Source organism: Passer domesticus, chromosome Z (genome assembly GCF_036417665.1).
Source record: "Passer domesticus isolate bPasDom1 chromosome Z, bPasDom1.hap1, whole genome shotgun sequence".
Lineage (NCBI taxonomy): Eukaryota > Metazoa > Chordata > Aves > Passeriformes > Passeridae > Passer > Passer domesticus.
The window spans coordinates 7,524,110-7,539,615 of record NC_087512.1 but is presented as its reverse complement, the minus strand read 5'-3'; the positions used below and the strand labels follow the sequence as shown (position 1 = coordinate 7,539,615).

Sequence of the window (15,506 nt, the reverse complement as noted above, 5' to 3'; positions counted from 1 at the left end):
CGTACTTGCCCTGAACTCTCCAAAGTGCATGCTAATAAACAAAATGATAACCTACCATCACTTCTGCCCTGTAAGATTTACAGTGCAAGCACTTTTTTCTGTGGTTTAATTCAAGTCAGTTTGTTGAGTTAAAGCTCTAGTGTTTTGTTTTAAAGTACAGCTTGGTGAGTGATTTTCTATTACTTAAAGAAATCTAACTGCTTTTTCTCCCCTTCTTTCAACCAGAGTTACTGTCTAAATTTTTCTAGTCAAGTTGGCATACAGCCACCCTAAATTATACTTTAATTCACAATTAGAAATGAAGTGGTAACCTTGTAGAGCAGCAAACCTTTCATTTAAAATGGCCATTATATAAGATCACGATTCTCCCAGATGATTAAGATATTGAAGAATAATTTAGATATCCTTAGGTTTTTAGCCATTTAGAAGTGCTGGGTTTATTTAATTTTTTAAGCCTCCCTGAAACAGCTTTTTCCATAATGACAGTAATGCAGGACTCTATATTATCACAACTTGATGTTTACTTGTGTCTGAATTGTCTAATGCCAACTTGTTTTCACTGATATAGCTGACAGGGCAGAGATAATTAAGAACAGAAGAATTTGAGTGCAAGATTTGCTATTACACACTCCATGCCACAGCAGAAGAAATTAAGCTGACAAGCGGGAGAGGAAGGATCATGCAGAACCACAAGAAGAATTGCTGTTTAGGTACAGCAATTGACTGTATGTAAAATATTTAACCAGAATGGGGGGGATAAAAAGGAAAATAGAATGGTAAAATAAACTATTTCCAAGCATTCTGAGCCATCTTCTTTCCAAAGTATAAAATAGAGAGCTTGCAATACTTAGTCACCCCAGCACAAGAAATGACAGGGAAGAAAGCTAACCCCAGTGAAATGGTGGCAGAACTTCCCTTGGCTTCCATAGGGTCACAGTTCCACCCCAATATATACTAAAAATTACTGCAGTCTGATTTTGCTCCTCTGCTCAGTGAGGTTTTAAATCTTGCACAGCTACTCACAGTTCTTGCCACAATGGTTAGAAAGTCAATGAAAGCTCACAGTTCAGTAACTAAATGACAAGGTAAGAAACTTTGGAATCATAAAAAGGGTATAAATGCTTGACCTAAAACTATGCAGATTCCCAATGACTGTACAACTGAAGCAAAAAGTTGATTTATTATCTGGCAGGCTGGGAATTTGGACTGAGCTTGCGAAAAAGACAGGCTGCTAATCCATGGAAATGGTGATAGACTTAGCAAGCTGTATGTGTGGGGTTCTTTTTCCCCTAAGCCATGCCCCTTAAAATTGTTTTGTAGTTTTTTAATACACACAAAGTTGTAGGGTGAGGTAGTCCCAGGTTTGCTGAAAGTGTGCTAGGAAGAAGAGATGAAAAGTGGAAAAGAAATCAAAACTTAGGAGCAGCACTGAGACTTGTAGAGAGGAGGTGCAGGACTGTACCATGACTTATATATGCAACCCTTTGTCAGAGGCTTTAGTACATTAGAGAAGAAAAGGCACAATTTTGAAGATGATTCATTGAATTAGAGTTTGCTTTGAGGGGAAGGATGCTTGGGGACAAACTTGTGAGAGTAAAAAATTGAAAAGAAAGGCTGTTAAGGCAGGAGATGTAGGGGGATGAAGTATGGCAGAAAAGATGATGACAGTTTAGTTTTGGCCCAGAACAATAAAGGGTGAAGATCTTGCTGAAGATGTGCTGTGATGATAGAGTGCTTAAAAGGAATAAAAGCTAAGTGTGCTCTGAAGTGCAAAGTTGTTATGTAACATCACAGCAGAATTAGGGCCCCAGGTGCTGTACATACACCAAGGTTCATTTTCTGATCTGAAGAGCTTTCAGACTTGATGACACAGAAATGGCTGTGTGGGAGGGGAGAGAAGGACAATACAAACAGAATGATGGCAGAAGGTGGTTGTTAAACTCTCTGGTAGTTACCTGGTTCTGTAATTTCTCTCTTTTGTACAAAAAACTTCATTCTAAATTATTCTTCTGTCACTGGAAGATCTGATTTAAAAGGTTTCTTTACTTCCCAGGACTCATGTTGTCGTTCACCCTCCCTCTTCCAGAATTATTACAACCTCAGTTATGCCAGTTGAGCTGCAACCTGCAGCCATACCTTGAAAGAAATTATCTGCCGTGTTTCTTATTCTTGGTTTTTAGTTAGTTAGTTAGTTAGTTATTATTTAACTACTAAAAACACACGGAGACAAAAATAATGAAGCACCACTTTGGATTGTATTTGTCAGGTTGGCAACAGGGCAGCAGGGTCTGAGTCCAATGGGGAAAAACAAAGGCTGAGTTACCAGCAGCAAAGAGGTAGGATAACTGGGTTGGGAGCATTGAGATGGGAATGTGGAAAGGTAAGGAAAGCAGCTGTTGGTCTCTGAGGAGCAGGTAAGTGAAAATGTCCTGCTTGTGTGGCAAGGAGGAATGAGAGCAGCAGTAACTCTTGTTTCAGTAATGACAGCTACTTGGATGCTACCATAGGTGAAGCCGGGAAGAAAACTGGGGGGAAAAATCTCTTTATCAGCCCTGCCTTAGGGCTCAAGTTTGTTTCAGATGCTGTTGCTGGATCTGGTATCCTTTAGAGCACTGGCACTGATGGGTATGCAAACGGCCAGGGGCAAACCAGAGATCTCAGCTTCTTTCAAGTCCTCTTTGGCTCTTGTGTACCATGTTGGGGAGGGAGGCTCTTTTCATCTTCCCAGAACTGCCAAGCACAGCACATTTCGGTTAGCAGACATATTATTCAATTCTGCTGCTTCTGTCCAAATTCTCCTGTGCAAGGGCTGTTATCTCCGCTGCTGCTTTCCCCACGATTTGGTGATAATTGTTAGTAACCCCAGAAAATGAGGCATTGAATTCACTGCTCTGCAAGACCTACAGGTAAGGGAGGGACCTGTGGGGCAAGGAAGCAGCAGCAGCAGGGCTGAATGTGCACACACAAGCATTGCGTGAGTGCTGGAGGGAGCTGATCTCTCTGTTTCTGTTCAGCCCCTCTAGGGGATATGGTGCTTATTTCTGGGTGATTGCTTACTGGATAAAAAATTGTCAAAGACGGGAAGAGAGTGGCAAAATCTGTTGCAATGCTGGAGGTATTGATTTATGAGAGAATGTTTAAATACGTGTGGCTCAGATAAATGTTGACTGAGACTAGAGCAGAAAAAATGTAGCATTGTTTAAATACTTATGGTGTATTTGCATCAAAAAAAGACAATTGATTCATCAGTCTTCATTTTCAGATCATGCCTGATCTTTACCCATAACTAATAGGGTGAAGTTTGGAGGAAGAAAACCCTCTTTGTTTAGGTGACTATCAGAAAGATGTTCTTATTCGTAGCACATCCCTTCCCCTCCCACCAAACTCTGAAGCAAAAATTCATGGGACATTTGTGACACTTCCCATGCTATGCTGTTCTCCTTAATGGTATGTTATATGTTTCCCACTGGGCTTTGGCTTACCTCTTTTGACTGTGTGCTCTTTTGGAGAGAGGAGTGCTCTTACAAGTGGTACTAGAGTTGGTCCCCCTGATCCTGATCAAGGCCCTTTAGGTTATACCGTGGCCCATAAATAAGTAATAATGGTAATGATAGCATGAGATATATTTGGCTGTGGAATGGCTTCCCAAGGAGAGCAGAGAGAGGCTGATTGTTAGCAACAAATGTGAGGAAGCACACTGTAGGGAGCAGTTCTGTCAGCAGGGAAAGGGCTGGATGGTCTAATAAGTCTTTTCCTTCTCTAGGTTATGATTCTGTGAATACTGCCTCGGAGAGCTCTCTAAAAGTCTCTGATAGTGTAAGCTCTCTATTACGTGGGTGTGGGTTTTACAGCACTCCAGGAGGCTCTTGCTGAGGACACTGTATAAATATATTCTGTTTTACATTGTATGATATATTTTAAATAAAAGGCTCAGATCTTTTTTTAATTGCTTTGAAATATTCTGCAGTCTGGTCTTTTTCTTTAAGAACTAAGAAACTCTGCAATGCTTTTGGAAGATAAAGACCTGTTGCAGGTGAGAAGTATGTCTCCACCTGGATTTGTTTTAAATACATATATAATATTGTTAATTTTGCCTCCTCCTGTATCCCAGCAGTGAAGTATCTGCTCTGAGTTCCAGCCTGTTTGAAAGTAAAATGGGAATCTCAGGCTGTCACAGTCCCTTTGTCTCTAATTCTCAATTTAATCTTGTTCATTCTCTTGATGTTTCAGCCTCATGAATTGTCCTTCACTGTCTTGTGGTTTCTTTCAGTTTTGGTGTCCTGACATTCAGTACATCGGAAAATCCCCTCAGGGTGTGTTTTGGTCACTGAAGGTGCCGCTCACACATGAAAGACAAGCTCCCTTATCCTGATGTGTGGCCTTTCAGGGAATGACTGCAAAATCAGCTTCTCTTTCTCAGCTTTCATTTCCTACTCACCCAGCCTCTAATGTTCATTGACATATTCATCTCAGGTCCTGGGGCCAAGTAGCCTGCTGCTTAAGACTTGGATTCTTCTCACAGAGCAGGGAGTGGGGAAGAAAGAACCTGAGGTATCAGCACAGCCCTATGGATTTTCAAAAGGCTTTTGCCAAGGTTCTGCACCAAAGGTTGCTGAAGAAATAAAGTTTTTGTGGGATTAGAGGACAATTCCTTCTAGGGGTTTATTGGTGGCTAAATGATAGCAGGCAAAGTGACTTAATATTAATTTTTTAGAGTTAGCAGAGGGATCCACCAGGAACTCACTGGGCTGGTTCTTCATCAGTGATCTGAAGGGAGAAGTGAACAGCAAAATGTCCTAGGTGACCTAATAAATTCATGTGTTTCAATATTAAGTTCTTTCAGTAGTCCAATAATATGTCAGTAGCAGACAACTCCAAAAAGGCAAATCAAATAAAACTAATTTATCTGGGGAAGAGTCATCAACACCATGCCTCCATGATATTGAACTCAAGAGTATGTGGTTAGGATTTGTGGAGTTCAAACCTTTCTGGAATTTCTCAACAGCTTGTGGATACATAGGTCTTGCTGTACCCATATTTTGATTCTGTTTGATCTTTGCCTCTCAAGAAAGTTGCAGTGGGAGCTGGGAAAGGTGCATAGAAAAATTCATTTGATCAGCAGGTTGAAGCAGTTTAAGGAGAGACCAAAAAGCAATGACTTTGGATAGGAAAAGACTTGAGAAAATTATCAGGGTTGCAAAATTGTGAAGGTGGTGGATAAATTGAATGTGCAGCTGTTTTTTTATCAGAGATTTCACCACTTGAAAGAGACTTAACTGCAGTCAGTCCTTATGGCAAAACTAGCAGGATATTAAAACAGAAAACAAAAGTATGTCTGTCAACAGCAGTGAACTTCCTGAGCTTGCTGTCACAGGATGTGTTGGAAACTGCAGGTTGAAAAAACAGGGAAACTTATGGACAGTGGGTTTGTACACGGATGTTGGAAGCACAAGCCATGGAGATAATTTCTCATCCATTATGCTGTAATTGTGGGTGCCAGACTAAAGATGGCAGGAAGTACTTAGGGCTCTAATTTGGGTTGAGTTCTTCCCTTCACGTGTAGAGCTTGGGTTAGCTTGGGTGTGGGTGATTAGGTGTTTCTTCTATATAACCCCAGGTTGTATCACTAGTGTGGTGTCCTCATGTTTCAGGTAGTTTGACTGCTCAGGCCACTTCTTATGTGCATCTGTTTTTTCTCTGCTTTTATTTGCCCTGTTTGTTCCAGTCAAACAGTGATTTGATATTTGCTCTATCATAACAATAAACTGTTTAATTTTCTGTAAAATGGGTCTGTTCCCTACCCCTTGAATGTGGTTTTAGCTGTATTTAGCATTTGTAAAGTGCTCGGGGGCAGGTGGTGTTTTATGAATACAAAATAGTGTTAGGCTTTGTACTTAGGCACAATACTGTACCATAATTCAAAGGCAATTCATGTAACATTAGTAAATCACTTTGAACTTTATGTTGAAAATATAAGCAGTAGTATAAAAATAAACCTTTTTATTTCCTCTGGTACAGTTAAATAAAGTAAGCCTATACAGCTACAAAACTGTATTGCCAGTATGCTTTGTTGAAATGCTATCACCTTGCAAAGAGACATTGCTTGTGTTTCCTTCGTGTTTATGGTTGAAGAATAAATTTTCAGAGACTGTAAATGAAAAGATGTCTCTAAATATAGTGATCAAATATTATCTGACACTGCTTGTTTAAAGAAATATACATATATTTTACTGCCAGAGCATTTATGACTCTAATAAGTTTAGTTATTTTGTCTCATAAGGAGATTCCCACTCCTTCAAATATCAAACTTGTTGAAGTTGTGCTGGTTTTTTTTCAGGAAGGAACAAATGGAATTAATAGCTAAATGGCACTGTATGATATGAAAATACAATAGTGTAGTTTAAAAATTGGACAGTGTGTAAGAAATATAATATATTTTACCAGCAGTGGGAAATAGACAAACATTAAAAATCCATTCGCATATCCCAAATGTCTAAATAAATAAACATCACTGTTCAGCCAGTTGAGGCAAGCAGGCCTTCAAGAGCACTGTTCTTTCTAATATCCTGCACAGTTACGTGTTCTGTGCATCACTCTTGCATAATCTGACCATTTTTTAGGTACTGTATGTTGTGGGACTGTCTGAGCTCTGATTGCCCTGTAGGTTTTATCAGGAGGAATACCAAGTGGTTTCAGGTGATTTCTCACCAACCATTCTGGGCATAAGTGATCCTGTGATTCCCAGAGCATGAGCCATATTTGTGTGTTTGTCATAAAAATGTGAAGCCTTCCTCCCATTCAGTTTGGAAACATGGGACAAAGTAAGATTCACCTGTAGGCGTTCAGCGAGCTGTATTCCTGCTGCTCGAGCAGCTAAAAAGACACACTGTGAAAAGAGGGATTTGGGTCTGTGCCATCTTGTGTTTATTTTTGTTTTCCTTTTTAAAATGTGAATGGTTAATGATCTGTTCTGAATCATAATGGTTTATGTTTCCTGTTATCTTAGTGATAGGCTCCAAAACTCTTCTTACATTAAGAGTTTATAAACTCTACAAGATGCTTATTTAATTAAGAGCCAGTGCTGAAAGTTTCTAATAAAATTTGCAAAAGGGTTTTAGTGGCTGAGGAGACAAATTTCTAGCAGCCTGTTTTGGTAATGCAGAGGAGATGAAGGGAATGCTTTCACAGCACGGTGCAGTGCCTGACCAGGGTGGATTTTGCTACCCAGGTCACAATTTTGCTCTGACCCAACTGGACCAGCTTGATCCCAGTTGTACCAGCCTCCCAGACGAGCATCTCTGTGCTGTTCTGTGAGCTGTATTTGGAGTTTTATGTTCTACAATAGAAGCAAAGGTGAAAGTTCTTCATTGATAGAAGAGTTTCAAAGCTTACTGTGGTCTAGTCTCCCTACTCTCATCTCTGTTCTCTTGCCTATGGCCCTGCCTTCCTTCTACTTTTACACTAGCTCTTCGTGTTCTGTCTCCTGATGAATTTTTTGGAGACTTTAGAAGACTTAGAAGGCTTTCACCAAACTTTTATCTGTCTAAATAGTTAGACTTCTAATGCAAACTTGTAGACCTTACAATTTTTTTTCTCCCATGATGAAACATGCAGACTTTCAAGCTCATTAAAGTTAGATGAAAAAGTATACATGGGAGAAGTGTCAAAAAAAGAGATTATTTTCCAGTCTGTTGCGGAGATGCTGTGAGAGGCTGGACTATTAATGATTAATGACTCATAACATTTGCCCATTTGTGGAGGTGCCAGGGTGCTTTGCGGAGGCCAGGTTTGCATCTCCCGAGGGAGGAGGTGAGTTTTTGGGTGCACATATGCTAGTCTGCATGAGACAGAAGAGGTGAACTATAACAGCTTGGATCCTGCAAGATGGTTCTTCTTCCTATGCTAATTGCACTTCCTTACCTAACTCCCCTTCCCCCTCAGGGAAGTTCTGATGAAGCATTTTTGGCTCAAATGAGAGGCAATCCCTGAGAATGGATCATAAATTATCAAAGACTCCCTAAGTGCCCCCAGACTCATTTCTGGGGCCTTCCACCAGAGGAATGAAAGTTTCCCCCCACTCAGGGGAGGTACCTGGGCATTCCCACTGAGCCTATTTTAACCCATTGGACTATGTGACATTTCATTCTAATCCACTCCAAGTGATCCATTAACAAGAACCTGGGTTACACTCCCCTTGCTCACTGCCTTTCCAGCACACTAGCAGATGTACCAAAAAAGTGAGGACAGACTGAATTATCACCATCCTTAAAGGGACAGTTACCCATGCCATTTTCCTTCTCTTGGGAGGGCAAAACCTATCAAAGAGAATGTGTGTAAGCACCAGCACTGATGGGACATTTGGTTGCTTGGTTGAACATCTATACATGAGGAATTACTGTATGTGGCTTAATATACAATGCTGGTACTTCTGCTGAATGTTTGGGATTTTTTTTCTCCTCTGGAAGCAAGCAATACAAGGGGACCCTTGGCCATTAGTTTCCTTTAAAAGAGCATTCACTATTCACAAGCCAAGTTTGCCAAATCAGTTTTCCTGTTTGAAATGTTCTGACTCTTGGGTGCGTGATCCTGTAACTTTGAATTCACTGAAGCCATTAAGTGTTGCAATAATAATAATACAGCCTGGTTTTACTTTTTTTATTCAAGCCATGCAAACAATACATACCCTGGTTTTAGAGAAAGTTGGATTCAAGCATTCTGTGTCTTTTTAAATATTAGGATACAAATAAATTGTGAGAAAATTGTCTTTGCAAGTTTCAAACCATTCTAGGTGTACTCTGTTGCCTCCAGCCAGATCCTGTCTGATGTTACTTAGACGAACCGGGCAAACCATTATCCTGGGATTAAACACTAAATACCTGCAAGGAGCATTCTCTTTATCAGATTAGCAGAGTTCTCTGTTAGCGGAGTTCATTCACTTTATTGCATATATAACTACGGTGTCAAATAGACTGATTTACAACACCTGGTCTTTTACATAATCTTTGCTATTTGCTGCGCTTGTAATCTGCCAAATCATTTAGCCTTCCTGATAGCAGAAATGCTGTAAAACTTAGATAAACTTGCAGAAGAAATGAACTCGAAGGTACTGCTGAAATCTAGGGCCTGCACGTTTTCTGTAAATGCACTGGCTGGTTTGGTTTCCCCTGCCTAATCTGTGATTGCATGTGGCTGCTGGACAAATTGAAATTTTATGATAGCACTGCCGTCAGAGGAGATAAGCATTTGTATGCTAGACTAGATTAATCTAAAAAGAGGTTTTAGGTGTGGCTAATGAAAGCAGTGTGTGTGTTAACTCGGTTTCTTTGGGGTTCAAACCATATGTGTGTATCTATATAGAGTCTAGTCTTAAACTTTCTCCATGTGAAAAATCTCATATATCTGTGTGCTAGTTCTTGCTATTGGTGCAGCTCATTCCATTTTATGTTGGAGATATCTTTGAGGAGTTTCAATTTTTAAAGCATACTTTCTGAATGCTAGTACAAACAACAGATTTCTCTAAAATGATCTGGTTTGGCTATCCAAAACTGCAACGTCCTTCTGAACTTTTTTGTTAGGGTAACTAAAAGACATCACATTTGCTTAGGGTTAGCCATGAACAAGATCCAATTGAAACAAAAGTTGTATTTTTTCATTTTGAACCAATGATTTTTTGCTACTTAGATCATAGAAAGACAGATGTAGACAAGCTTAAAATGTGGAAAAGAAATTTGCAAATTAGCTTTTTGATTGTGAGTGAGATTAAAGCTAACACATCTGCAGGAAAATAAAACAACCTGTAGTCAAAACAGGAGAGAGCCCTGCGAGGCAGTAATGTCAAGTCAGACTGTATTAGAAATTACACTGACCATCAGATTGGAAGTAACAATAAAAATTGAAAGAAACAGCTTTTATAGCATAACTTCAGTAGTCACCATTAACATTGGTTTTAACCCATCAGTGCCACTGCTAAGTCCTTTGAGCCGAGGAAGTGGTTCTGTGTCTCAGACAAAATAATGAGTTACCTGGTCATGGGTGAACTTGTCCTGTCAGGCACTGGAATGAGCTCCCTGGGAAGGCACTGGAGTCACCATCCCTGGTGGCTTCCAGGAAATGACTGCATGTGGCACCCAGTGCTCTGGTCTGGTTGGCAGGGCAGTGACCAGTCAAGGGCTGGACTTGATGGTCTTGGAGGTCCTTTCCAGTCTAAATGATTCTGTGACAGTGTTCTGATGATGGATGGGATGTAGCACTTACTAGTGGAGATAAGGGTGTTTTTCATGGTGTTGCTAGTTCAGGGTAGGAAAACCTTTAACCTGCTGCTGCTGCACAAGGCTGTTGGACAGGACAGGTGGGGGTCTGCCTTTAGGAGCTACATGGACCACTGCAAATCTCTCACATCCATAAACTACTGTAGATGTTTGTTCTTAAGGATTTTTCATCCCATCTGAGTTGAAAAACCTCCCCCAGCTGTCTTAGTTTCTTAGTCTTTCTAGGTTTTTACAGTCACAAAAGTAAAACAGAGGCTTTTCTCAAAGCAGAGAATAGCTTGAGGTGTTTCCTCATGCTGTAGATGAACTCTGTTTGCTTACAAAGAGAAATACTGTATGGATCCAATCACCTGTGCTGATAGTTTCATTTGGGTGAATAATGTGAATAATGTTTTGTGCGTGGAAGCCTTTGAATGTGCGAATCACTTTAGGGTTGGGAACACCAGGCATGTTGGTGCTAACAGCAGCATGGAACAAAGGGACTTTTGGGTAGAACTCTAAGGTGATATCTCTTACTTATCACTGAGAGATTGCTGGAGAACAGGCTCCCTAGGGAAGCACTGGAAATGGTATTGTTTAAGACATTTAAAATTGGACAGGAAGAAATATATTGTAATGATCAATCCTGTGCTGGTATTAAGATCAAGCCTTGTCTCCTGTGAATATTAATAGAAAGTCCCTGTCTCAAGTACATGCCATTATTCAGTGAGCATTGCCAGATTTCATTGGCTTGCAACCTTCCCCCATCTCTGTACTTGCACTTAAAGGACAGCCTGAGTGATGCTTAGCACCTTTGCCTTTTCTCTTGGTGCCTCAAGTGTTGATTTTGTATTGCCTTGCTTAGATTCTATTCCTTCAGTGCTTCCACCAGACAGACTCCATATAGTACACAGAGATTTACAGGAAGCACAGGTAGTTTGTGGTAATAATAATAAAGTCTCCTGCTGTTTTCAAATCCCTGAGAAACTAAATCAAGTGTAGGAGTCTATTTAAACAAAAACAAAACAAAACAAAAAAAAAAAAAAAAGGCAACAAAAAAAAAAGAGTGCAGCATGTGTATAAGTCACTTTACCATTACCGACATGGGTCTGCCTTATTTGGCTGTCATCTCTCTGAGGTCTGTGTTCAGTCTCCAGAGTGCAACTAAGACATTACACACCTAAAATGGAAAAGCTGATGTAACAGCCTGAAATAACCTGAGCACCCATGCTTTGCTTGCCTCTTTTTCAGTACCTCTGTGTTGTCATTACTGACAGGAGTCCATACAGCAAAATCGGTTCTGTGCTGGTGGCCCCTGTCAAACAAATCTAGGTCTGGTCTGATTTATGGAGGCAGGAAAACTGGATTCAATTCCTGCATGGTGCTGTGATCTTAACAGAGCTCTGTTTTCTTGGTGTGTTTCTGTAGGTACCAAGTCTCTCTTCTTGACCTGGTAGAGGCTATGAACCCAATATCAGCTCCAGGACAGCTCTGCCGGGAGCCTTGTGACAGGAACAAACCTCACACGCCCTGCTGTGCGAGCCACAGGCTGTCCTCCTCTTGGTGCCAGACCCCCTGCAGCCCCAGGAGCAGAGCAGATGAGCTGGAGGAGAGTCGGCTCCTCGAGGAGATCTTCTTCATTTGACACTACTCCTTGGTCTACACCTACTCTGAAATTATTTGAGTGATCGCTGCTTGTTTTCCCTCTTCTAAAACATAGCTAATTAGCATCCAGGTTCATTTTGGATTTAGTGATCATGATGCAAGTATATTGTTGGGATACGCCAATCAGAAAGTGTTAACTTTTTTCCTAAACCTTTCATGTGCCAAGTAATCAATTTACAATAGCATTTTTTAAAATCTACAACATTTTCTAATACATTGAAGTCACAGTTTTGCCAGCCTTATATCGGAAGTATATTTCATTATTGATTTTTTGGCTCTAAAGCAGTTTGCAAGAACTGCCTAACATTCAACAACCAGCATGTTCAAAGTAGATTATTTTCTAATTAAACAAGTCTGTTTAAAACCTGGCATATTATAAAGGTACAAGCACTTTAGTACTTTTTCACTGATTTTATGATCTACTTTTTCCTTCAACATTCTGATATTTAACAACTGAGTTTTTAGGGGATATATTGTGAGCTCAACTCTACAGTGTCTGATAATGTTAATAGATGATGTTGCAGGTTGATATACTAGGCACAGGTTTGAATTATATTCCTCTTTAAATCAGTGCTATTTGACAGAGTTTATGTGCTGGGTAATGTAACCCTGAAACAGCAGAACAGAGTCAGACATCGTAGAGATCCAAAACCTATTTGATGTACTTTTCAAGATGAAATACATAGTAGTGCTAGTATAAGAGCAGTCTTAAGACATTTTCACTAACTTGCACTATTTTGATCCTGCATCCAGGCTCCATTGTAAATAAGACAAATCAGTAATTATTTCCACTAGCAGCTCACAATGCACACTTTCCTGCCAGCTTTAATTATTCATGCTGTATCTATTTCAGTTTATTTAAATGCATTTCCATCTACTGCATGTACTTGGTTATTTAAAGAAATGTGCCGAATTGGTAAAAATGACTGCACATTACAGGATTAATGGTCATTTTCTCCACAATGCAGTGTTCATATTTTATTGTAACAGTAGCCACCGGCATGTGTTCCTAGAAATATGAGTCTAAAATACTCATTTTGCACAGTAAAATTGCAGCAAGGGAAAGGTAGAATTGATCCAGTACGGGCAAGTTCTAGGCCATTTGCTCGCAAACACCACTTCATGGGCCAGTACTGCTTTTCAGACAGTCTCTTTAGGCAACCCTGCTTATCTTAATGGCTGGGTTGAGTTGCTGTACTGATGCTTGGGGTATGGCTCCTGCCTGCCTCCCCACACTGCTCCTGTGCAATGTGTGATGATCTGCAAGGTGGATCTCAGACGAGAGCACCGCAGCCCCTGGCAGCACCGTGCTCCATCAGTGAAACAAAAGGAGAGTGAAGGGGAAGAAAAACCTCAGGTTACTCTGGGCTGCTCCATTCAGGCCCAGTCCTAATCACAAATTAGGTGATATCCTTTCTGTGCATCCCAGCTGAATTTTAAAAGCTGCTTGGAGGAGTTTAAAGGAGGAAAGCAGCATTGCTGAATCAGAAAATTACTGCTGTGGAAAGTCCCTGCATGGTCTGTCCTGCTTTTAGTGAGGTATTACAGTTTTCTGGAATATATCCATCTGCTGTTGAATGTCCCTCTTGTTCTACTCCCTGAGCCTGTGAAGGCCCAGGTTTCTGTTAAGAGCCCCAAAGATGTATTCAGTACCCTGGCTCAAGTAGAGCAGTTGGGAACATAAGTTTTCTTACTCTGCTGGCTGAGTAGTCTGCTGCTTAAAGAGGGCAGGGAAAAGGAGGAGAAAGAAGAGAAAAATATACAAGGACCAGCAGGAAATTTGGGGATAACCGTCACATAGATCTTAGAGGCTGGGTTTGTTTCATGGTGTTTTTTTAACTTTGTTGGTGTTTTGGGTTTTTTTAAGTGTTGGCATTTGTAGAGAAACTGTTCTCTGATTTCAGTCCAATTGCATCTTGTCTCTTTTCCAGTTTGACTGAAACTTTAATTGCCTTTTCTGATAAATGCTAACTGACCTTTCAAAGCAGCAAAAAATACATGTATATTTCTTGAAAGATGCCTTTGTGTTGAGAACACTCCATGGGAGCATTCTGTTATTTGATTCTTTTGTGGGTGCCAATATTCAACTGCTTTGGGATTTCCTATGATCACTTAAAAAAATTCTAATTCTGAAGGTGACTTTTGGCTTAAATCTATATTTTTTGTTTGCAGCTCTTTTTAAAAGGACATTGTCAGGGTTGGGGGCTCTATGTTGAAGGTGCTGTCTGGGGCTATACAGGGGGCACACTTTTGTGAATTAAAAGTTTTCTAGTAAAAGATGGCTGAAACGCCTGATGGGTGAAGAGCTGTATGCTTTAACTCTCTATGAGATGTGGACAAATGAAACAAAAGCTATTAATTTCATAGACCCTGTGGAAAGTAATTTTTTATAATGCTGGCTCTTGCTCTAGTTATCAGCAGTACATTAGGAATAGTGTTTAGCAGTCAGTGCAAGCAAAGATATTTTGCCATGAGGCACTACAAAGTTGAAGTTATTAAAACATTTATAGCCTTAGAAAAAAAAATCAATGATTGTCAAATAGGAAAGGACAAAATCAGTAGCTGGTACTGGGAGGGGAATTGTTTTCCATCTGCTAAAATAGTAGAGGAAATGCAAAAATTAAACTAGAAAAAGCAATGACGTGACAGTGTCCTTTTAAGCTTGAGCTTCTATATTGGGAGCTGCTGCTGGGATGTTGGTCCAGCATAGACTGTTTGTCCAAAGTGTTCCCAGTGACTATCCTTCAGCTACCCATCAGGCTGTGTTTTCCATGTTGTGGAGTAACATGACTGCTGCTAAGGCTCCTACCCACGCCTTCAGTTTGTGTCCTTCTCACGTGGTTTGTGCACACACACTTGCTGGCTGTTTGTGTAGTTATTGCTTTTGTGCACCTTGCACCTCACAGACCTGTAATAATCACACCCTTTTCATTTCTAGCCTTTCCAGTCTTGCTGTTGAATCCCATCTCGAGCAAGTATTTATATATGTATGTGAGGTCTTAATCTAATAAATTATCTGGGGGTTTAATTTATTCTTCCAGACTTTTATTTGGCTTATCTTCTGATTTTTGTCCAGCTCAGCTGTCAATACTGCCATTGACAATGTGTTCTGCTTCCCACAGCATCACATCATATTATGTTGTGAGTCTCCAGTTTGCTAAGATACATGAAGAATTTGTTTTAAGCCTTCTCTTCCTCTCCAGGACATGGATCTTACTGTGAGAAGGACCATGGCCTCCTTTGGAGCATGAAGTAAGAGAGAGGTCTCAGAATTCAAGGAGAAGAGAACTGAAGAGCCAGCACTATGTTTTGGGACAAAAAAAAATGAGTTAAAGAATAAGGAAGAAAGGATGGAGGTGAAGGCAAGATAGGACAAAGATGCAAGGCAGATCACTGTACCAAAGGTGGAGATAAAGTGGGAGTGAACCAGAGGGCAGGGATGAGTTGTTAAACTAGAATAAGCCGGTGAAGGACAGTTGTGTGCTTGTATCTTAAAGTGAGAAATGTTTTCAAACACTGGTTCCCATAAGACCCTTATGACTCCACACCCTTTTTCAAATCATGTTGCTGCATTTAAAGAGCTACTGTCCAAGG

General features: G+C 40.3%; 1 protein-coding gene across 4 annotated transcripts in view; it reads left to right on the top strand.

Moving 5' to 3' along the window:
• The window catches only part of KIAA1328 (KIAA1328 ortholog), a 172,622-nt gene extending 157,682 nt beyond the window's left edge, over positions 1 to 14,940 (top strand). For 3 of the 4 annotated variants that reach the window (XM_064402673.1, XM_064402672.1, XM_064402671.1), the window contains one exon: positions 11,676 to 14,940. In XM_064402673.1, the coding sequence (XP_064258743.1) occupies positions 11,676 to 11,892 (217 nt within the window). In that variant the 3' untranslated portion in view covers positions 11,893 to 14,940. Of the gene's footprint in view, positions 1 to 2,266; positions 2,334 to 11,675 lie in introns of those variants that run through there. The other variant, XM_064402674.1, reaches the window with a different exon arrangement.
• Positions 14,941 to 15,506: the final 566 nt, after the last annotated feature.